Raw genomic sequence first — 25,330 nt, forward strand, 5'->3', positions numbered from 1 at the left:
CACAGTACCATGCATCCTATCACAGTAACACGCTTCCTGTCACAGCACCACGCTCCTATCACAGTACTACACTTCCTATCACAGTATCACGCTCCCTATCACAGTATCATGCTTCCTATCACAGTACCTCGCTTCCTATCACAGCACCATGCTCGCTAACACATTATCACGCTCGCTATCACAGTATTACACTCAATATCGCAATACAACAAATCCTATCACAGTACCACGCTTCCTATCACAGCACCACGCTTCCTATCACAGCACCACGCTTCTTATCACATTACAACACATCCTATCAAAGCAGCATGTAACCTATCACAGTACCATGCATCCAATCACACTACTACGCTTCCTATCACAGTACAAATCTTCCTATCACAGTACCACACTTCCTATCCCAGTAACATGCTTCCTATCACAGTATCATGCATTCTATCACAGTACCACGTTTCCCAGTACTGCACCATGCTTACTATCATAGTAACATGCTTCCTATCACAGTACCACGCATCCTATCACAGTACCATGCATCTTATCACAGTACCACTCTTCTTATTACAGCACCACACCTCCTATCACAGAACAATACATCCTATCACAGTACCACGCTTCCTATCACAGTACCACGCTTCCTATCACAGTACTACGCTTCCTATCACAGTACTACGCTTCCTATCACAGTACCACACTTCGTATCGCAGCACCACACTTACTATCACAGTACCACACATCCTTTCACAGTACCACGCATCCTATCACAGTATCACGCATCCTAACACAGTACCATGCATCCTATCACAGTAACACGCTTCCTGTCACAGCACCACGCTCCTATCACAGTACTACACTTCCTATCACAGTATCACGCTCCCTATCACAGTATCATGCTTCCTATCACAGTACCTCGCTTCCTATCACAGCACCATGCTCGCTAACACATTATCACGCTCGCTATCACAGTATTACACTCAATATCGCAATACAACAAATCCTATCACAGTACCACGCTTCCTATCACAGCACCACGCTTCCTATCACAGCACCACGCTTCTTATCACATTACAACACATCCTATCAAAGCAGCATGCAACCTATCACAGTACCATGCATCAAGTCACACTACTACGCTTCCTATCACAGTACAAATCTTCCTATCACAGTACCACACTTCCTATCCCAGTAACATGCTTCCTATCACAGTATCATGCATTCTATCACAGTACCACGTTTCCCAGTACTGCACCATGCTTACTATCATAGTAACATGCTTCCTATCACAGTACCACACATCCTATCACAGAGCCACTCATCCATTCACAGTACTACGCTTCCTATCACAGTAGCATGCATCCTATCACAGTACCACACTTCCTATCATAGTACCACACTTCGTATCCCAGTATCACACTTCCTATCACAGTATCACGCACCCTATCACAGTACCACGCATCCTATCACAGTAACATGCTTCCTATCATAGCACCATGCTCCCTATCACAGTACCACGCTCCCTATCACAGTACCACACTCCCTATCACAGTACCATGATCCCTATCACAGCATCACACTTCCTATCACAGCACCAGGCTTCCTATCACAGTACTAGACTTCCTATCACAGTAGCACGCATCCTATCACAGTACCATTCATCCTATCACACTACTACACATCCTATCACAGTACCAGGCTTCCTATCACAGTACTAGACTTCCTATCACAGTAGCATGCATCCTATCACAGTACCATGCATCCTATCACAGTACTACGCTTCCTATCACAGTACTACACTTCCTAACACAGTAACATGCATCCTATCACAGTACCATGCATCCTATCACAGTACTACGCTTCCCATCACAGTACCAGGCTTCCCATCACAGTACTACACTTCCTAACACAGTAACATGCATCCTATCACAGTACCATGCTTCCTATCACAGTAGCATACATCCTATCACAGAACCACACATTCCATCACAGTACCACGCTTCCTATCACAGTACCACACTTCCTATCACAGTACCAGGGATCGCATCACACCACCATGCCTTCTATCATAGTACTACGCTTCCTATCAGAGTAGCATGCTTCCTATCACAGCAGCACGCTTCCTGTCAAAGTATCATGCATCCCTTCACAGTACCATGCTTCCTATCATAGTACCATGCATCCTATCACAGTAACATGGATCCTATCACAGAACCAAGCCTCCTATCACAGTACTACACTCTCTATCACAGTAGCATGCTTTCTATCACAGTACCACGCTTCCTATCACAGTACCACGGTTCCTATCACATTAAATACATCCTATCACAGTACCATGCTTCCTATCACAGCACCACGCTTACTATCACAGCAACATGCTTCCTATCACAGCACCACGCTTCCTATAACAGTACCACGCTAGCTATCACAGCAGCATTTATCCTATCATTGCACCATTCTTCCTATCACAGCACCACGCTTCCTATAACAGTACCACGCTAGCTATCACAGCACCACGCTTCCTATCACAGCACTATGCTTCCTATCACAGTACCACGCATCCTACCACAGTACTTCGCATCCTATCACAGTACCACGCATCCTATCACAGTACCACGCTTCCTATCACAGTACCACGCTTGCTATCACACTACCACGCATTCTATCACAGTACCACGCTTCCTAGCACAGTACCATGCATCCTATCATAGTACCACGCATCCTGTCACCGTACCACGCTTCCAATCACCGTAGCATGCATCCTATCACAGTAGCATGCTTCCTATCACAGTACCATGCAGCCTATCACAGTACTACACTTTCTATTACAGTACCATGCTTCCTATCACAATACCTCGCTTCATATCACAGTACTACGCATCCTATCACAGTACCATGCATCCTATCACAGTACCACACTTCCTATCACAGTACCACGCTTGCTATCACACTACCACGCATTCTATCACAGTACCACGCTTCCTAGCACAGTACCATGCATCCTATCATAGTACCATGCATCCTGTCACCGTACCACGCTTCCTATCACCGTAGCATGCATCCTATCACAGTAGCATGCTTCCTATCACAGTACCATGCATCCTATCACAGTACTACACTTTCTATCACAGTACCATGCTTCCTATCACAGTACCTCGCTTCATATCACAGTACTACGCATCCTATCACAGTACCACGCATCCTATCACAGTACCACGCTTCCTATCACAGTACCACGCTTGCTATCACACTACCACGCATTCTATCACAGTACCACGCTTCCTAGCACAGTACCCTGCATCCTATCACAGTACTACGTTTCCTGTCACAGTATCATGCATCCTATCATAGTACCACACTTCGTATCCCAGTTTCACACTTCCTATCACAGTATCACGCACCCTATCACAGTACCACGCATCCTATCACAGTAACATGCTTCCTATCATAGCACCAAGCTCCCTATCACAGTACCACGCTCCCTATCACAGTACCACACTCCCTATCACAGTACCATGATCCCTATCACAGTATCACACTTCCTATCACAGCACCATGCTTCCTATCACAGCACCACGCTTCCTATCACAGCACCATGCTTCTTACCACAGAACCACACTTCCTATCACAGTATCACACTCCCTATCACAACTTAACACATCCTATCAAAGCACCATGCTTCTTTTCACAGCACCACGCTTCTTATCACAGTAGAACGCATCATACCACAGTACCACGCATCCTATCACAGTACCATGCATCCTTTCACAGTACCATGCTTCCTAGCATAGTACCATGCATCTTATCACAGTACCATGCATCCTATCACAGTTGCATGTATCCTATCACAGTACCACGCATCCTATCACAGTACCATGCATCCTTTCACAGTACCATGCTTCCTAGCATAGTACCATGCTTCCTATCACAGTTCCATGCATCCTATCACAGTACTATGCTTTCTATCTCAGTACCAGGCTTCCTATCACAGTACTACACTTCCTATGATAGTAGCATGCATCCTATCGCAGTACCATACTTCATATCACAGCACCACGCTTCCTATCACAGTACCACGCTTTATATCACAGTACCATGCTTCCTATCATAGTACAAAACATCCTATCACAGTACCACTCTTCCTATCACAGTAACATGCTTCCTCTCACAGTACCATGCATCCTCTCACAGTACCATGCTTCCTATCACAGCACCACGCTTCCTATCACAGTATTACGCATCCTATCACAGTACCACGCATCCTATCACAGCACCACACTTCCCATCACAGTACTACGCATCCTATCACAGTACCACGCATCCTATCACAGTACCATGCATCTTATCACAGTACCACTCTTCTTATTACAGCACCACACCTCCTATCACAGAACAATACATCCTATCACAGTATCACGCTTCCTATCACAGTACTACGCTTCCTATCACAGTACTACGCTTCCTATCACAGTACCACACTTTGTATCGAAGCACCACACTTACTATCACAGTACCACACATCCTTTCACAGTACCACGCATCCTATCACAGTATCACGCATCCTAATACAGTACCATGCATCCTATCACAGTCACACGCTTCCTGTCACAGCACCACGCTCCTATCACAGTACTACACTTCCTATCACAGTATCACGCTCCCTATCACAGTATCATGCTTCCTATCACAGTACCTCGCTTCCTATCACAGCACCATGCTCGCTAACACATTATCACGCTCGCTATCACAGTATTACACTCAATATCGCAATACAACAAATCCTATCACAGTACCACGCTTCCTATCACAGCACCACGCTTCCTATCACAGCACCACGCTTCTTATCACATTACAACACATCCTATCAAAGCAGCATGCAACCTATCACAGTACCATGCATCCAATCACACTACTACGCTTCCTATCACAGTACCTGGCTTCCTATCACAGTACTAGACTTCCTATCACAGTAGCACGCATCCTATCACAGTACCATGCATCCTATCACACTACTACACATCCTATCACAGAACCAGGCTTCCTATCACAGTACTAGACTTCCTATCACAGTAGCATGCATCCTATCACAGTACCATGCATCCTATCACAGTACTACGCTTCCTATCACAGTACCAGGCATCCTATCACAGTACTACACTTCCTAACACAGTAACATGCATCCTATCACAGTACCATGCATCCTATCACAGTACTACGCTTCCTATCACAGTACCAGGCTTCCTATCACAGTACTACACTTCCTGACACAGTAACATGCTTCCTATCACAGTAGCATACATCCTATCACAGAACCACACATTCCATCACAGTGCCACGCTTCCTATCACAGTACCACACTTCCTATCACAGTACCAGGGATCGCATCACACCACCATGCCTTCTATCATAGTACTACGCTTCCTATCAGAGTAGCATGCTTCCTATCACAGCAGCACGCTTCCTGTCAAAGTACCATGCATCCCTTCACAGTACCATGCTTCCTATCATAGTACCATGCATCCTATCACAGTAACATGGATCCTATCACAGAACCAAGCCTCCTATCACAGTACTACACTCTCTATCACAGTAGCATGCTTTCTATCACAGTACCACGCTTCCTATCACAGTACCACGGTTCCTATCACATTAAATACATCCTATCACAGTACCATGCTTCCTATCACAGCACCACACTTACTATCACAGCACCATGCTTCCTATCACAGCACCACGCTTCCTATAACAGTACCACGCTAGCTATCACAGCAGCATTTATCCTATCATTGCACCATTCTTCCTATCACAGCACCACGCTTCCTATAACAGTACCACGCTAGCTATCAAAGCACTATGCTTCCTATCACAGTACCACGCATCCTACCACAGTACTACGCATCCTATCACAGTACCACGCATCCTATCACAGTACCACGCTTCCTATCACAGTACCACGCTTGCTATCACACTACCACACATTCTATCACAGTACCACGCTTCCTAGCACAGTACCATGCATCCTATCATAGTACCATGCATCCTGTCACCGTACCACGCTTCCTATCACCGTAGCATGCATCCTATCACATTAGCATGCTTCCTATCACAGTACCTCGCTTCATATCACAGTACTACGCATCCTATCACAGTACCACGCATCCTATCACAGTACCACGCTTCCTATCACAGTACCACGCTTGCTATCACACTACCACGCATTCTATCACAGTACCACGCTTCCTAGCACAGTACCCTGCATCCTATCACAGTACCACGCATCCTATCACAGTACCATGCATCCTATCACAGTACTATGTTTCCTGTCACAGTATCATGCATCCTATCATAGTACCACACTTCGTATCCCAGTATCACACTTCCTATCACAGTATCACGCACCCTATCACAGTACCACGCATCCTATCACAGTAACATGCTTCCTATCATAGCACCAAGCTCCCTATCACAGTACCACGCTCCCTATCACAGTACCACACTCCCTATCACAGTACCATGATCCCTATCACAGTATCACACTTCCTATCACAGCACCATGCTTCCTATCACAGCACCACGCTTCCTATCACAGCACCATGCTTCTTACCACAGAACCACACTTCCTATCACAGTATCACAATCCCTATCACAACTTAACACATCCTATCAAAGCACCATGCTTCTTTTCACAGCACCACGCTTCTTATCACAGTACCACGCATCATACCACAGTACCACGCATCCTATCACAGTACCATGCATCCTTTCACAGTACCATGCTTCCTAGCATAGTACCATGCATCTTATCACAGTACCATGCATCCTATCACAGTTGCATGTATCCTATCACAGTACCACGCATCCTATCACAGTACCATGCATCCTTTCACAGTACCATGCTTCCTAGCATAGTACCATGCTTCCTATCACAGTTCCATGCATCCTATCACAGTACTACGCTTTCTATCACAGTACCAGGCTTCCTATCACAGTACTACACTTCCTATGATAGTAGCATGCATCCTATCGCAGTACCATACTTCATATCACAGCACCACGCTTCCTATCACAGTACCACGCTTTATATCACAGTACCATGCTTCCTATCATAGTACAAAACATCCTATCACAGTACCACTCTTCCTATCACAGTAACATGCTTCCTATCACAGTACCATGCATCCTCTCACAGTACCATGCTTCCTATCACAGCACCACGCTTCCTATCACAGTATTACGCATCCTATCACAGTACCACGCATCCTATCACAGCACCACACTTCCCATCACAGTACTGCGCATCCTATCACAGTACCACGCATCCTATCACAGTACCATGCATCTTATCACAGTACCACTCTTCTTATTACAGCACCACACCTCCTATCACAGAACAATACATCCTATCACAGTACCACGCTTCCTATCACAGTACTACGCTTCCTATCACAGTACTACGCTTCCTATCACAGTACCACACTTTGTATCGAAGCACCACACTTACTATCACAGTACCACACATCCTTTCACAGTACCACGCATCCTATCACAGTATCACGCATCCTAACACAGTACCATGCATCCTATCACAGTAACACGCTTCCTGTCACAGCACCACGCTCCTATCACAGTACTACACTTCCTATCACAGTATCACGCTCCCTATCACAGTATCATGCTTCCTATCACAGTACCTCGCTTCCTATCACAGCACCATGCTCGCTAACACATTATCACGCTCGCTATCACAGTATTACACTCAATATCGCAATACAACAAATCCTATCACAGTACCACGCTTCCTATCACAGCACCACGCTTCCTATCACAGCACCACGCTTCTTATCACATTACAACACATCCTATCAAAGCAGCATGCAACCTATCACAGTACCATGCATCCAATCACACTACTACGCTTCCTATCACAGTACCTGGCTTCCTATCACAGTACTAGACTTCCTATCACAGTAGCATGCATCCTATCACAGTACCATGCATCCTATCACACTACTACACATCCTATCACAGAACCAGGCTTCCTATCACAGTACTAGACTTCCTATCACAGTAGCATGCATCCTATCACAGTACCATGCATCCTATCACAGTACTACGCATCCTATCACAGTACCAGGCTTCCTATCACAGTACTACACTTCCTAACACAGTAACATGCATCCTATCACAGTACCATGCATTCTATCACAGTACTACGCTTCCTATCACAGTACCAGGCTTCCTATCACAGTACTACACTTCCTGACACAGTAACATGCATCCTATCACAGTACCATGCTTCCTATCACAGTAGCATACATCCTATCACAGAACCACACATTCCATCACAGTGCCACGCTTCCTATCACAGTACCACACTTCCTATCACAGTACCAGGGATCGCATCACACCACCATGCCTTCTATCATAGTACTACGCTTCCTATCAGAGTAGCATGCTTCCTATCACAGCAGCACGCTTCCTGTCAAAGTACCATGCATCCCTTCACAGTACCATGCTTCCTATCATAGTACCATGCATCCTATCACAGTAACATGGATCCTATCACAGAACCAAGCCTCCTATCACAGTACTACACTCTCTATCACAATAGCATGCTTTCTATCACAGTACCACGCTTCCTATCACAGTACCACGGTTCCTATCACATTAAATACATCCTATCACAGTACCATGCTTCCTATCACAGCACCACGCTTACTATCACAGCACCATGCTTCCTATCACAGCACCACGCTTCCTATAACAGTACCACGCTAGCTATCACAGCAGCATTTATCCTATCATTGCACCATTCTTCCTATCACAGCACCACGCTTCCTATAACAGTACCACGCTAGCTATCACAGCACCACGCTTCCTATCACAGCACTATGCTTCCTATCACAGTACCGCGCATCCTACCACAGTACTACGCATCCTATCACAGTACCACGCATCCTATCACAGTACCACGCTTCCTATCACAGTACCACGCTTGCTATCACACTACCACGCATTCTATCACAGTACCACGCTTCCTAGCACAGTACCATGCATCCTATCATAGTACCATGCATCCTGTCACCGTACCACGCTTCCTATCACCGTAGCATGCATCCTATCACATTAGCATGCTTCCTATCACAGTACCATGCATCCTATCACAGTACTACACTTTCTATCACAGTACCATGCTTCCTATCACAGTACCTCGCATCATATCACAGTACTACACTTCCTATCACAGTATCATGCATTTTATCATAGTACCATGTATCCTATCACAGTACCCTGCATCCTATCACAGTACCACACATCCTATCACAGTACCATGCATCCTATCACAGTACTACGTTTCCTGTCACAGTATCATGCATCCTATCATAGTACCACACTTCGTATCCCAGTATCACACTTCCTATCACAGTATCACGCACCCTATCACAGTACCACGCATCCTATCACAGTAACATGCTTCCTATCATAGCACCAAGCTCCCTATCACAGTACCACGCTCCCTATCACAGAACCACACTCCCTATCACAGTACCATGATCCCTATCACAGTATCACACTTCCTATCACAGCACCACGCTTCCTATCACAGCACCATGCTTCTTACCACAGAACCACACTTCCTATCACAGTATCACACTCCCTATCACAACTTAACACATCCTATCAAAGCACCACGCTTCTTTTCACAGCACCACGCTTCTTATCACAGTACCACGCATCCTACCACAGTACCACGCATCCTATCACAGTTCCATGCATCCTTTCACAGTACCATGCTTCCTAGCATAGTACCATGCATCTTATCACAGTACCATGCATCCTATCACAGTTGCATGTATCCTATCACAGTACCACGCATCCTATCACAGTACCATGCATCCTTTCACAGTACCATGCTTCCTAGCATAGTACCATGCTTCCTATCACAGTTCCATGCATCCTATCACAGTACTACGCTTTCTATCACAGTACCAGGCTTCCTATCACAGTACTACACTTCCTATGATAGTAGCATGCATCCTATCGCAGTACCATACTTCCTATCACAACACCACGCTTCCTATCACAGTACCACGCTTTATATCACAGTACCATGCTTCCTATCATAGTACAAAACATCCTATCACAGTACCACTCTTCCTATCACAGTAACATGCTTCCTATCACAGTACCATGCATCCTCTCACAGTACCATGCTTCCTATCACAGCACCACGCTTCCTATCACAGTACTACGCATCCTATCACAGTACCACGCATCCTATCACAGCACCACACTTCCCATCACAGTACTACGCATCCTATCACAGTACCACGCATCCTATCACAGTACCATGCATCTTATCACAGTACCACTCTTCTTATTACAGCACCACACCTCCTATCACAGAACAATACATCCTATCACAGTACCACGCTTCCTATCACAGTACTACGCTTCCTATCACAGTACTACGCTTCCTATCACAGTACCACACTTCGTATCACAGTACCACACTTCGTATCACAGCACCACACTTACTATCACAGTACCACACATCCTTTCACAGTACCACGCATCCTATCACAGTATCACGCATCCTAACACAGTACCATGCATCCTATCACAGTAACACGCTTCCTGTCACAGCACCACACTCCTATCACAGTACTACACTTCCTATCACAGTATCACGCTCCCTATCACAGTATCATGCTTCCTATCACAGTACCTCGCTTCCTATCACAGCACCATGCTCGCTAACACATTATCACGCTCGCTATCACAGTATTACACTCAATATCGCAATACAACAAATCCTATCACAGTACCACGCTTCCTATCACAGCACCACGCTTCCTATCACAGCACCACGCTTCTTATCACATTACAACACATCCTATCAAAGCAGCATGCAACCTATCACAGTACCATGCATCCAATCACACTACTACGCTTCCTATCACAGTACCTGGCTTCCTATCACAGTACTAGACTTCCTATCACAGTAGCACGCATCCTATCACAGTACCATGCATCCTATCACACTACTACACATCCTATCACAGTACCAGGCTTCCTATCACAGTACTAGACTTCCTATCACAGTAGCATGCATCCTATCACAGTACCATGCATCCTATCACAGTACTACGCTTCCTATCACAGTACCAGGCTTCCTATCACAGTACTACACTTCCTAACACAGTAACATGCATCCTATCACAGTACCATGCATCCTATCACAGTACTACGCTTCCTATCACAGTACCAGGCTTCCTATCACAGTAGCATACATCCTATCACAGAACCACACATTCCATCACAGTACCACGCTTCCTATCACAGTACTACACTTCCTATCACAGTACCAGGGTTCGCATCACACCACCATGCCTCCTATCATAGTACTACGCTTCCTATCAGAGTAGCATGCATCCTATCACAGCAGCACGCTTCCTGTCAAAGTACCATGCATCCCTTCATAGTACCATGCTTCCTATCATAGTACCATGCATCCTATCACAGTAACATGGATCCTATCACAGAACCAAGCATCCTATCACAGTACTACACTTCCTATCACAGTAGCATGCTTTCTATCACAGTACCACGCTTCCTATCACAGTACCACGGTTCCTATCACATTAAATACTTCCTATCACAGTACCATGCTTCCTATCACAGCACCACGCTTACTATCACAGCAACATGCTTCCTATCACAGCACCACGCTTCCTATAACAGTACCACGCTAGCTATCACAGCAGCATTTATCCTATCATTGCACGATTCTTCCTATCTTAGCACCACGCTTCCTATAACAGTACCACGCTAGCTATCACAGCACCACACTTCCTATCACAGCACTACGCTTCCTATCACAGTACCACGCATCCTACCACAGTACTACGCATCCTATCACAGTACCATGCATCCTATCACAGTACCACGCTTCCTATCACAGTACCACGCTTGCTATCACACTACCACGCATTCTATCACAGTACCACGCTTCCTAGCACAGTACCATGCATCCTATCATAGTACCACGCATCCTGTCACCGTACCACGCTTCCTGTCACCATAGCATGCATCCTATCACAGTAGCATGCTTCCTATCACAGTACCATGCATCCTATCACAGTACTACACTTTCTATCACAGTACCATGCTTCGTATCACAGTACCTCGCTTCCTATCACAGTACTAAACTTCCTATCACAGTATCATGCATCCTATCATAGTACCACGCATCCTATCATTGTACCACGCATCCTGTCACAGTACCACGCTTCCTATCACAGTAGCATGCATCCTATCACAGTAGCATGCTTCCTATCACAGTACCATGCTTCCTATCACAGTACCTCGCTTCCTATCACAGTACTACACTTCCTATCACAGTATCATGCATCCTATCATAGTACCCTGTATCCTATCACAGTACCCTGCATCCTATCACAGTACCACACATCCTATCACAGTACCATGCATCCTATCACAGTACTACATTTCCTGTCACAGTATCATGCATCCTATCAAAGTACCACACATCGTATCACAGTACATGCTTCCTATCACAGTACTACGCTTCCTGTCACAGTAGCATGCAACCTATCATAGTACCACACTTCCTATCACAGTACCACACATCCTATCACAGTAGCATGCTTCCTATCACAGTACCACTCTTCCTATCACTGTGCCATGCATCCTATCACAGTACCACACATCCTATCGCAGTACTATGTTTCCGATCACAGTACCTCACATCCTATCACTGTACAACTCATCCAATCACAGCACCACGCTTCCTATCACAGTACAAAACATCCTTTCACAGTACCACGCTTCCTATCACAGTACCATGCTTCCTATCACAGTACCATGCATCCTATTACAGTACCACACTTCCTATCACAGTACCATGCATAATATCACAATACCATGCTTCCAATTACAGCACCATGCTTCCTATCACAGTAACATGCTTCCGCTCACAGTACCACACATCCTATCACAGTACAAAACATCCTTTCACAGTACTACGCTTCCTATCACAGTACCATGCTTCCTATCACAGAACCACGCTTCCTATGACAGTACAACACATCCTATCACAGTCCCACTCTTCCTTTCACAGTAACATGCTTCCTATCACAGTACCATGCTTCCTATCACAGTTCCATGCATCCTATCACAGTACTATGCTTCCTATCACAGTAGCATGCATCCTATCACAGCACCACACTTCCTATCATAGTACCACGCATCCTATCACAATAACATTCTTCCTATCACAGCACCATGCTTCCTGTCACAGTACCTTGCTTCCAATCACAGCACCACACTTCCTATCACAGAACCACGTTTCCTGTCACAGTATCACACTCCCTATCACAATACAACACATCCTATTACAGCAGCATGCTTCCTATCACAGTACAACACATCCTATCACAGTTCCACGCTTCCTATCACAGCACCACGCTTACTATCACAGTACAACACTTCCTATCACAGCACCACACTTCCTATAACAGTACCACGCTAGCTATCACAGCACCACGCTCCCTAACACAGCACCACACATCCTACCACAGTACTACGCATCCTATCACAGTACCACGCATCCTACCACAGTACTATGCATTCTATCACAGTACCACACATCCTATCACACTACCGCGCATGCTATCACAGTACCACACTTCCTAGCACAGTACCATGCATCCTATCACAGTACCACGCATCCTATCATAGTACCACGCATCCTGTCACAGTACCACGCTTCCTATCACAGTAGCATGCATCCTATCACAGTAGCATGCTTTCTATCACAGTACCATGCATCCTATCACAGTACTACGCTTCCTATCACAGTACCACGCTTCCTATCAGAGAACCTCACTTCCTATCACAGTACTACACTTCCTATCACAGTATCATGCATCCTATCACAGTACCATGCTTCCTATCACAGTAACATGCATCCTATCACAGTACCATGCTTCCTATCACAGTACCATGCTTCCTATCACAGTACCACACATCCTATCACAGTACCAGGCATCCTATCACAGTACTACACATCCTATCAAAGCACCATGCTTCCTATCACAGTACTACGCTTCCTGTCACAGTAGCATGAATCCTATCATAGTACCATGCTTCCTATCACAGTACCACGCTTCCTATCACAGTAGCATGCTTCCTATCAAAGTACCACTCTTCCTATCACCGTGCCATGCATCCTATCACAGTACCACACATCCTATCGCAGTACCACGCTTCCTATCACAGTACTTTGTTTCCTATCACAGTACCATGCATCCTATCACAGTAGCATGCTTCCTATCACAGTACCACTCTTCCTATCACTGTACCATGCATCCTATCACAGTACCACACATCCTATCGCAGTACCACGCTTCCTATCACAGTACTATATTTCCTATCACAGTACCTCACATGCTATCACTGTACAACTCATCCAATCACAGCACCACGCTTCCTATCACAGTACAAAACATCCTTTCACAGTACCACGCTTCCTATCACAGTACCATGCTTCCTATCACAGTACCATGCATCCTATCACAGTACCACGCTTCCTATCACAATACCATGCTTCCTATCACAGTACCACACATCTTATCACAGTACAAAACATCCTTTCACAGTACTACGCTTCCTATCACAGTACCCTGCTTCCTATCACAGTACCATGCTTCCTATCACAGTACCACGCTTCCTATGACAGTACAACACATCCTATCACAGTCCCACTCTTCCTTTCACAGTAACATGCTTCCTATCACAGTACCATGCTTCCTATCACAGTACCATGCATCCTATCACAGTACTATGCTTCCTATCACAGAAGCATGCATCCTATCACAGCACCACACTTCCTATCATAGTACCACACATCCTATCACAATAACATTCTTCCTATCACAGCACCATGCTTCCTGTCACAGTACCTTGCTTCCAATCACAGCACCACACTTCCTATCACAGAACCACGCTTCCTGTCACAGTATCACACTCCCTATCACAATACAACACATCCTAATACAGCAGCATGCTTCCTATCACAGTACAACACATCCTATCACAGTTCCATGCTTCCTATCACAGTACCACACTTACTATCACAGTACCACACTTCCTATCACAGCACCACACTTCCTATAACAGTACCACGCTAGCTATCACAGCACAACGCTCCCTAACACAGCACCACACATCCTAACACAGTACTACGCATCCTATCACAGTACCACGCATCCTACCACAGTACCACACATCCTATCACACTACCACGCATGCTATCACAGTACCACACTTCCTAGCACAGTACCACGCATCCTATCACAGTACCACGCATCCTATCATAGTACCACGCATCCTGTCACAGTACCACGCTTCCTATCACAGTAGCATGCATCCTATCACAGTAGCATGCTTCCTATCACAGTACCATGCATCCTATCACAGTACTACGCTTCCTATCACAGTACCACGCTTCCTATCAGAGTACCTCACTTCATATCACAGTACTACACTTCCTATCACAGTATCATGCATCCTATCACAGTACCATGCTTCCTATCACAGTACCATGCTTCCTATCACAGAACCACACATCCTATCACAGTACCAGGCATCCTATCACAGTACCACACATCCTATCAAAGCACCATGCTTCCTATCACAGTACTACGCTTCCTGTCACAGTAGCATGCATCCTATCATAGTACCACGCTTCCTATCACAGTACCATGCTTCCTATCACAGTACCACTCTTCCTATCACCGTGCCATGCATCCTATCACAGTACCACACATCCTATCGCAGTACCACGCTTCCTATCACAGTACTATGTTTCCTATCACAGTACCACACATCCTATCACAGTACCACACATCCTATCACAGTACCACGCTTCCTATCACAGTACAAAACATCCTTTCACAGTACCATGCTTCCTATCACAGTACCATGCATCCTATCACAGTACCATGCTTCCAATTACAGCACCACACCTCCTATCACAGTACAACACATCCTATCACAGTACCACACATCCTATCACAGTACCACACATCCTATCACAGCACCACGCCTCCTATCACAGTACAAAACATACTTTCACAGTACCACTCTTCCTATCACAGTAACATGCTTTAGTCACAGTACCACGCTTCCAATCACAGTACCACGCATCCTATCACAGTACCATGCTTCCTATCACAGTACCACGCATCCTATCACAGTACTTCGCTTCCTATAACAGTAGTATGCATCCTATCACAGCACCACACTTCCTATCACAGCACCACGCCTCCTATCACAGTAACATTCTTCCTATCAGAGCACCATGCTTCCTGTCACAGTACTATGCTTCCTATCACAGTACTACACTACGTATCACAGTACCAGGCATCCTATGATAGTACTACACTATGTATCACAGTACCAGGCATCCTATAACAGTACCAGGCATCCTATCACAGTACCAGGCATCCTATCACAGTAGCATGCATCCTATCACAGTACCAGGCATCCTATCACAGTACCATGCTTCCTATCACAGTACCAGGCTTCCTATCACAGTACTACACTACGTATCACAGTACCAGGCATCCTATAACAGTACCAGGCATCCTATCACAGTAGCATGCATCCTATCACAGTACCAGGCATCCTATCACAGTACCATGCTTCCTATCACAGTACAACACATCCTATCACAGTACCATGCATCCTATCACAGTATCACACTTCCTATCACAGTACTACACTTCATATCACAGTACCAGGCATCCTATAACAGTACCACGCTTCCTATAACAGTACCACGCTTCCTACCACAGTACCACGCTTCCTATCACAGTACTACGCTTCCTATCACAGCACTACGCTTCCTATCATAGTACAACGCTTCCTATCACAGTACTACACTTCGTATCACAGTACCAGGCTTCCTATAACAGCACCACGCTTCCTATAACAGCACCACGCTTCCTATCACAGTACCACGCTTCCTATCACAGCACTATGCTTCCTATCACAGTACCACGCTTCCTATCACAGTACTTCGCTTCCTATCACAGCACCACGCTTCCTATCACACTACTACGCTTCCTATCACAGCACTATGCTTCCTATCACAGTATCACACTTGGCAACTCATTTTGTATCAAAAATGGAGACTGCATGACTAGATCCTTAATTGTATACAGCAACAGCTCTGAATAAAATACCTGAATTCATTAATTAACATGTGTGGCCAAATACTTTTGTCCATATAGTGTATGTCGGCATACTGCATGTATAATTTATAGTTATAGTGACTGGTAAAGAGTCACCAATTACAGTTATTATGTACAGGAATTTATACATATGGTCACTTGTATATTGTTTGCAGGATTAAATGCAGATGATCCAAACGTGTCATTGGTGCACATTGATGGGATCCGGCGTCTGAAGTGCACTACTATCGGTGTGTTCCGGAAGCCGCTGGTCAAATGGACAAATAGAGATCATGACGACCTGTCCAGCTACGCAGCAAATAACATTACCACACTCAGCGATGGGAGACAGATGGTGGAGTCTATACTCAACTATGACGTGGAAACAAGCGTACACTATTTCTGTCATATCACTGAGGGGAGGCTGCGGAGAATGGCCCGGGCTGTGATATCAGGTAACCGCCTCACACCAGCACAGATAGTCCCCAGTTATATATAATTGTGCGTACATTTTGTTTACATTCATCATGAAATGTCAATTTGATTTTAATGTTGACATATGTTCCTGATGGTTCTGCGCTGTAGTTGCCAGACTCCAGGGGTGTATCTAACCATTGGCCAGGATGGCACTTGCCAGGGGCACCTGCTGGAGGAGGGGTGCCACCCGAGAGTGCCACCCTCTGCCAGGGATAGAATCACTACACTCCATCCCACTATAACACTTTAATGTCACCCTAACGTGCAGCGCAGCATCCTAAAGTAAGAAGACTACATGTCACAGGGAGCAGCGCAGCGGTCAAAGCCACGTGTGTGGTGAGGAAGTGGTGGATTGGCTGCAGCAGTGCTCTGGGCTGGCAGCGGTATGGAGACTGCGCCGGCAGCGGTATGGAGATTGCTGCACCCTCATCTTCCTCTCTATCTACATAATATACTTTATCCATGTGACTTCCCCAACCTTGGTGTCTGGGGGAGCTCCCGGGTCTCAGTAACCTGTACATCACCCTCTCATCACTGCACGGCGGCTGCTGGCGCTGAGCGATCCCTGTGCTCCCTCCACACCATTGATGCCAGTTTCCCCTCCTGCGCGTTTCACGTTCTGTGTAAGTGTGTCACCTCCTGTGTGTGTCACCTCCTGTGTGTATCACCTCCTGTGTGTATCATCTCCTATGTGTGTCACCTTCTATGTGTATCATCTGTGTGTGTCACCTCCTATGTGTGTCACCTCCTGTGTGTATCATCTCCTGTGTGTATTATCTCCTGTGTGTGTCACCTCCTGTGTGTGTCACCTCCTGTGTGTATCATCTCCTGTGTGTGTCACCTCCTATGTGTGTGTCACCTCCTGTGTGTATCATCTCCTGTGTGTGTCACCTCCTATGTGTATCATCTCCTGTGTGTGTCACCTCCTGTGTGTATCATCTCCTGTGTGTATCATCTCCTGTGTGTGTCACCTCCTATGTGTGTCATCTCCTGTGTGTGTCACCTCCTGTGTGTGTCACCTCCTGTGTGTGTCATCTCCTGTGTGTATCATCTCCTGTGTGTGTCACCCCCTATGTGTGTGTCACCTCCTGTGTGGGTCACCTCCTGTGTGTATCATCTCCTGTGTGTATCATCTCCTGTGTGTATCACCTCCTGTGTGTGTCACCTCCTGTGTGTGTCATCTCCTGTGTGTATCATCTCCTGTGTGTGTCAGCTCCTATGTGTGTGTCACCTCCTGTGTGTGTCACCTCCTGTGTGTATCATCTCCTGTGTGTATCATCTCCTGTGTGTCAGCTCCTATGTGTGTGTCACCTCCTGTGTGTATCATCTCCTGTGTGTGTCACCTCCTATGTGTATCATCTCCTGTGTGTGTCACCTCCTGTGTGTATCATCTCCTCTGTGTGTCACCTCCGATGTGTATCATCACCTGTGTGTGTCACCTCCTGTGTGTATCATCTTCTGTGTGTGTCACCTCCTGTGTGTATCATCTCCTGTGTGTGTCATCTCCTGTGTGTATCATCTCATGTGTGTCACCTCCTATGTGTATCATCTCCTGTGTGTATCATCTCCTATGTGTATCATCTTCTGTGTGTGTCACCTCCTGTGTGTATCATCTCCTGTGAGTATCATCTCGTGTGTGTCACCTCCTATGTGTATCATCTCCTGTGTGTGTCACCTCCTGTGTGTGTCATCTCCTATGTGTATCATCTCCTGTGTGTGTCACCTCCTATATGTGTGTATCACCTCCTATGTGTATCATCTCCTATGTGTATCACCTCCTGTGTGTATCATCTCCTGTGTGTGTCGCCTCCTATATGTGTGTATCACCTCCTATGTGTATCATCTCCTGTCTGTATCATCTCCTGTGTGTGTGTGTCACCTCCTATGTGTATCATCTTCTGTGTATATCATCTCCTGTGTGTGTGTCACCTCCTATGTGTATCATCTCCTGTGTGTGTCACCTCCTATGTGTGTCACCTCCTATGTGTGTCACCTTCTATGTGTATCATCTCCTGTGTGTGTCATCTCCTATGTGTGTCATCTCCTGTGTGTGTCACCTCCTGTGTGTATCATCTCCTGTGTGTGTCACCTCCTGTGTGTGTCACTTCCTGTGTGTGTCATCTCCTGTGTGTATCATCTCCTGTGTGTGTCACCTCCTATGTGTATCATCTCCTGCGTGTGTCACCTCCCGTGTGTGTCATCTCCCGTGTGTGTCACCTCCCATGTGTAACATCTCCTGTGTGTATCATCTCCTGTGTGTATCATCTTCTGTGTGTGTCACCTCCTGTGTGTATCATCTCCTGTGTGTGTCACCTCCTGTGTGTTTCACCTCCTGTGTATGTGTGTGTCACCTTCTTTGTGTATCATCTCCTGTGTGTCACCTTCTATGTGTATCATCTCCTATGTGTATCATCTCCTGTGTGTCACCTCCTATGTGTGTCACCTTCTATGTGTATCATCTCCTGTGTGTGTCACCTCCTATATGTGTCATCTCCTGTGTGTATCATCTCCTGTGTGTATCATCTCCTATGTGTGTCACCTCCTATGTGTGTATCATCTCCGGTGTGTATCATCTCCTATGTGAATCATCTCCTGTGTGTCACCTTCTATGTGTATCATCTCCTGTGTGTGTCACCTCCTATGTGTGTCATCTCCTGTGTGTATCATCTCCTATGTGTGTCACCTCCTATGTGTGTATCTTCTCCTGTGTGTATCATCTCCTATGTGTATCATCTCCTGTGTGTGTCACCTCCTATGTGTGTCATCTCCTGTGTGTATCATCTCCTGTGTGTGTCACCTCCTATGTGTATCATCTCCTGTGTGTATCATCTCCTGTGTGTATCATCTCCTGTGTGTGTCACCTCCTATGTGTATCATCTTCTGTGTGTGTCACCTCCTATGTGTATCACCTCCTATGTGTACCATCTCCTGTGTGTGTCACCTCCTATGTGTATCACCTCCTATGTGTACCATCTCCTGTGTGTGTCACCTCCTATGTGTGTATCATCTCCTGCGTGTGTCACCTCCTGTGTGTGTCACCTCCTGTGTGTGTCACCTCCTGTGTGTATCATCTCCTGTGTGTATCATCTCCTGTGTGTGTCAACTACTGTGTGTATCATCTCCTGTGTGTGTCACCTCCTATATTTGTGTCACCTCTTGTGTGTCACCTCCTATGTGTATCATCTCCTGTGTGTGTCACCTCCTATATGTGTCATCTCCTGTGTGTATCATCTCCTGTGTGTATCATCTCCTATGTGTGTCACCTCCTATGTGTGTATCATCTCCGGTGTGTATCATCTCCTATGTGAATCATCTCCTGTGTGTCACCTTCTATGTGTATCATCTCCTGTGTGTGTCACCTCCTATGTGTGTCATCTCCTGTGTGTATCATCTCCTATGTGTGTCACCTCCTATGTGTGTATCTTCTCCTGTGTGTATCATCTCCTATGTGTATCATCTCCTGTGTGTGTCACCTCCTATGTGTGTCATCTCCTGTGTGTATCATCTCCTGTGTGTGTCACCTCCTATGTGTATCATCTCCTGTGTGTATCATCTCCTGTGTGTATCATCTCCTGTGTGTGTCACCTCCTATTTGTATCATCTTCTGTGTGTGTCACCTCCTATGTGTATCACCTCCTATGTGTACCATCTCCTGTGTGTGTCACCTCCTATGTGTATCACCTCCTATGTGTACCATCTCCTGTGTGTGTCACCTCCTATGTGTGTATCATCTCCTGCGTGTGTCACCTCCTGTGTGTGTCACCTCCTGTGTGTGTCACCTCCTGTGTGTATCATCTCCTGTGTGTATCATCTCCTGTGTGTGTCAACTCCTGTGTGTATCATCTCCTCTGTGTATCATCTCCTGTGTGTGTCACCTCCTGTGTGTGTCACCTCCTATGTGTATCATCTCCTGTGTGTGTCACCTCCTATGTGTGTGTCACCTCCTATGTGTATCATTTCCTGTGTATCATCTCCTGTGTGTCACCTCCTATGTGTATCATCTCCTGTGTGTATCATATCCTGTGTGTCACCTCCTGTGTGTATCATCTCCTGTGTGTGTCAACTCCTATGTGTATCATCTCCTCTGTGTGTCACCTCCTGTGTGTGTCACCTTCTCTGTGTATCATCTCCTGTGCGTGTCACCTCCTATGTGTATCATCTCCTGTGTGTATCATCTCCTGTGTGTGTCACCTCCTATGTGTATCATCTCCTGTGTGTGTCACCTCCTGTGTGTGTCACCTCCTATGTGTGTGTCACCTCCTATGTGTATCATCTCCTGTGTTTGTCACCTTCTCTGTGTATCATCTCCTGTGTGTATCATCTCCTGTGTGTGTCACCTCCTGTGTGTGTCACCTCCAATGTGTGTGTCACCTTCTCTGTGTATCATCTCCTGTGTGTCACCTCCTATGTATATCATATCCTGTGTGTATCACCTTCTATGTGTATCATCTCCTGTGTGTGTCATCTCCTGTGTGTGTGTGTCACCCCCTATGTGTATCATCTCCTGTGTATATCATCTCCTGTGTGTGTGTGTCACCTCCTATGTGTATCATCTCCTGTGTGTGTCACCTCATATGTGTGTCACCTCCTATGTGTGTCACCTTCTATGTGTATAATCTCCTGTGTGTGTCACCTCCTGTGTGTGTCACCTCCTGTGTGTGTCACCTCCTATGTGTATCATCTCCTGTGTGTATCATCTCCTGTGTGTGTCACCTCCTATGTGTATCATCTCCTGTGTGTGTCACCTCCTATGTGTATCATCTCCTGTGTGTGTCACCTCCTGTGTGTGTCACCTCCTGTGTGTGTCATCTCCTGTGTGTATCATCTCCTGTGTGTATCATCTTCTGTGTGTGTCACCTCCTGTGTGTATCATCTCCTGTGTGTATTATCTCCTGTGTGTGTCACCTCCTGTGTATGTGTGTGTCACCTTCTTTGTGTGTATCATCTCCTGTGTGTCACCTTCTATGTGTATCATCTCCTATGTGTATCATCTCCTGTGTGTGTCAGCTCCTATGTGTATCATCTCCTGTGTGTGTCAGCTCCTATGTGTATCATTTCCTGTGTATGTCAGCTCCTATGTGTATCATCTCCTGTGTGTATCATCTCCTATGTGTGTCACCTCCTATGTGTGTCACCTTCTATGTGTATCATCTCCTGTGTGTGTCACCTCCTATGTGTATCATCTCCTGTGTGTATCATCTCCTGTGTGTGTCACCTCCTATATGTGTGTCACCTCCTGTGTGTGTCACCTCCTATGTGTATCATCTCCTGTGTGTGTCACCTCCTATATGTGTCATCTCCTGTGTGTATCATCTCCTGTGTGTATCATCTCCTATGTGTGTCACCTCCTATGTGTGTATCATCTCCGGTGTGTATCATCTCCTATATGTATCATCTCCTGTGTGTGTCACCTCCTATGTGTGTCATCTCCTGTGTGTATCATCTCCTATGTGTGTCACCTCCTATGTGTCTATCTTCTCCTGTGTGTATCATCTCCTATGTGAATCATCTCCTGTGTGTGTCACCTCCTATGTGTGTCATCTCCTGTGTGTATCACCTTCTATGTGTATCATCTCCTGTGTGTGTCATCTCCTATGTGTATCATCTCCTGTGTGTATCATCTCCTGTGTGTGTCACCTCCTATGTGTATCATCTCCTGTGTGTATCATCTCCTGTGTGTATCATCTCCTGTGTGTGTCACCTCCTATGTGTATCATCTTCTGTGTGTGTCACCTCCTATGTGTGTCACCTCCTATGTGTATCATCTCCTGTGTGTGTCACCTCCTATGTGTGTATCATCTCCTGTGTGTATCATCTCCTGTGTGTGTCACCTCCTGTGTGTGTCACCTCCTGTGTGTGTCACCTCCTGTGTGTGTCATCTCCTGTGTGTATCATCTCCTGTGTGTATCATCTCCTGTGTGTGTCAACTCCTATGTGTATCATCTCCTCTGTGTATCATCTCCTGTGTGTGTCACCTCCTATGTGTATCATCTCCTGTGTGTGTCACCTCCTGTGTGTGTCACCTCCTATGTGTGTCATCTCCTGTGTGTGTCACCTTCTATGTGTGTGTCACCTCCTATGTGTATCATTTCCTGTGTGTATCATCTCCTGTGTGTCACCTCCTATGTGTATCATCTCCTGTGTGTGTCACCTCCTGTGTGTATCATCTCCTGTGTGTGTCAACTCCTGTGTATCATCTCCTCTGTGTGTCACCTCCTGTGTGTGTGTCACCTTCTCTGTGTATCATCTCCTGTGCGTGTCACCTCCTATGTGTATCATCTCCTGTGTTTGTCACCTTCTCTGTGTATCTTCTCCTGTGTGTGTCACCTCCTATGTGTGTGTCACCTCCTATGTGTATCATCTCCTGTGTTTGTCACCTTCTCTGTGTATCATCTCCTGTGTGTATCATCTCCTGTGTGTGTCACCTCCTGTGTGTGTCACCTCCAATGTGTGTGTCACCTTCTCTGTGTATCATCTCCTGTGTGTCACCTCCTATGTATATCATATCCTGTGTGTATCACCTTCTATGTGTATCATCTCCTGTGTGTGTCATCTCCTGTGTGTGTGTGTCACCTCCTATGTGTATCATCTCCTGTGTATATCATCTCCTGTGTGTGTGTGTCACCTCCTATGTGTATCATCTCCTGTGTGTGTCACCTCATATGTGTGTCACCTCCTATGTGTGTCACCTTCTATGTGTATCATCTCCTGTGTGTGTCACCTCCTGTGTGTGTCACCTCCTGTGTGTGTCACCTCCTATGTGTATCATCTCCTGTGTGTATCATCTCCTGTGTGTGTCACCTCCTATGTGTATCATCTCCTGTGTGTGTCACCTCCTATGTGTATCATCTCCTGTGTGTGTCACCTCCTGTGTGTGTCACCTCCTGTGTGTGTCATCTCCTGTGTGTATCATCTCCTGTGTGTATCATCTTCTGTGTGTGTCACCTCCTGTGTGTATCATCTCCTGTGTGTATTATCTCCTGTGTGTGTCACCTCCTGTGTATGTGTGTGTCACCTTCTTTGTGTGTATCATCTCCTGTGTGTCACCTTCTATGTGTATCATCTCCTATGTGTATCATCTCCTGTGTGTGTCAGCTCCTATGTGTATCATCTCCTGTGTGTGTCAGCTCCTATGTGTATCATTTCCTGTGTATGTCAGCTCCTATGTGTATCATCTCCTGTGTGTATCATCTCCTATGTGTGTCACCTCCTATGTGTGTCACCTTCTATGTGTATCATCTCCTGTGTGTGTCACCTCCTATGTGTATCATCTCCTGTGTGGATCATCTCCTGTGTGTGTCACCTCCTATATGTGTGTCACCTCCTGTGTGTGTCACCTCCTATGTGTATCATCTCCTGTGTGTGTCACCTCCTATATGTGTCATCTCCTGTGTGTATCATCTCCTGTGTGTATCATCTCCTATGTGTGTCACCTCCTATGTGTGTATCATCTCCGGTGTGTATCATCTCCTATGTGTATCATCTCCTGTGTGTGTCACCTCCTATGTGTGTCATCTCCTGTGTGTATCATCTCCTATGTGTGTCACCTCCTATGTGTCTATCTTCTCCTGTGTGTATCATCTCCTATGTGAATCATCTCC

The 25,330-nt window shown here is 45.9% G+C and overlaps 1 protein-coding gene across 1 annotated transcript in view; it reads left to right on the forward strand.

The window, feature by feature from the left end:
• The window catches only part of LOC148506416 (V-set domain containing T-cell activation inhibitor 1-like), a 123,377-nt gene that overhangs the window by 54,422 nt on the left and 43,625 nt on the right, over positions 1–25,330 (forward strand). The window contains exon 4 of the mRNA XM_088446788.1: positions 17,429–17,707. Within this exon, the coding sequence (XP_088302914.1) occupies positions 17,429–17,707 (279 nt within the window). The remainder of the gene's footprint in view (positions 1–17,428; positions 17,708–25,330) is intronic.

The sequence above is a fragment of the Taudactylus pleione genome, unplaced genomic scaffold, assembly GCF_031769625.1.
Source record: "Taudactylus pleione unplaced genomic scaffold, aTauple2 ptg000405l, whole genome shotgun sequence".
Lineage (NCBI taxonomy): Eukaryota > Metazoa > Chordata > Amphibia > Anura > Myobatrachidae > Taudactylus > Taudactylus pleione.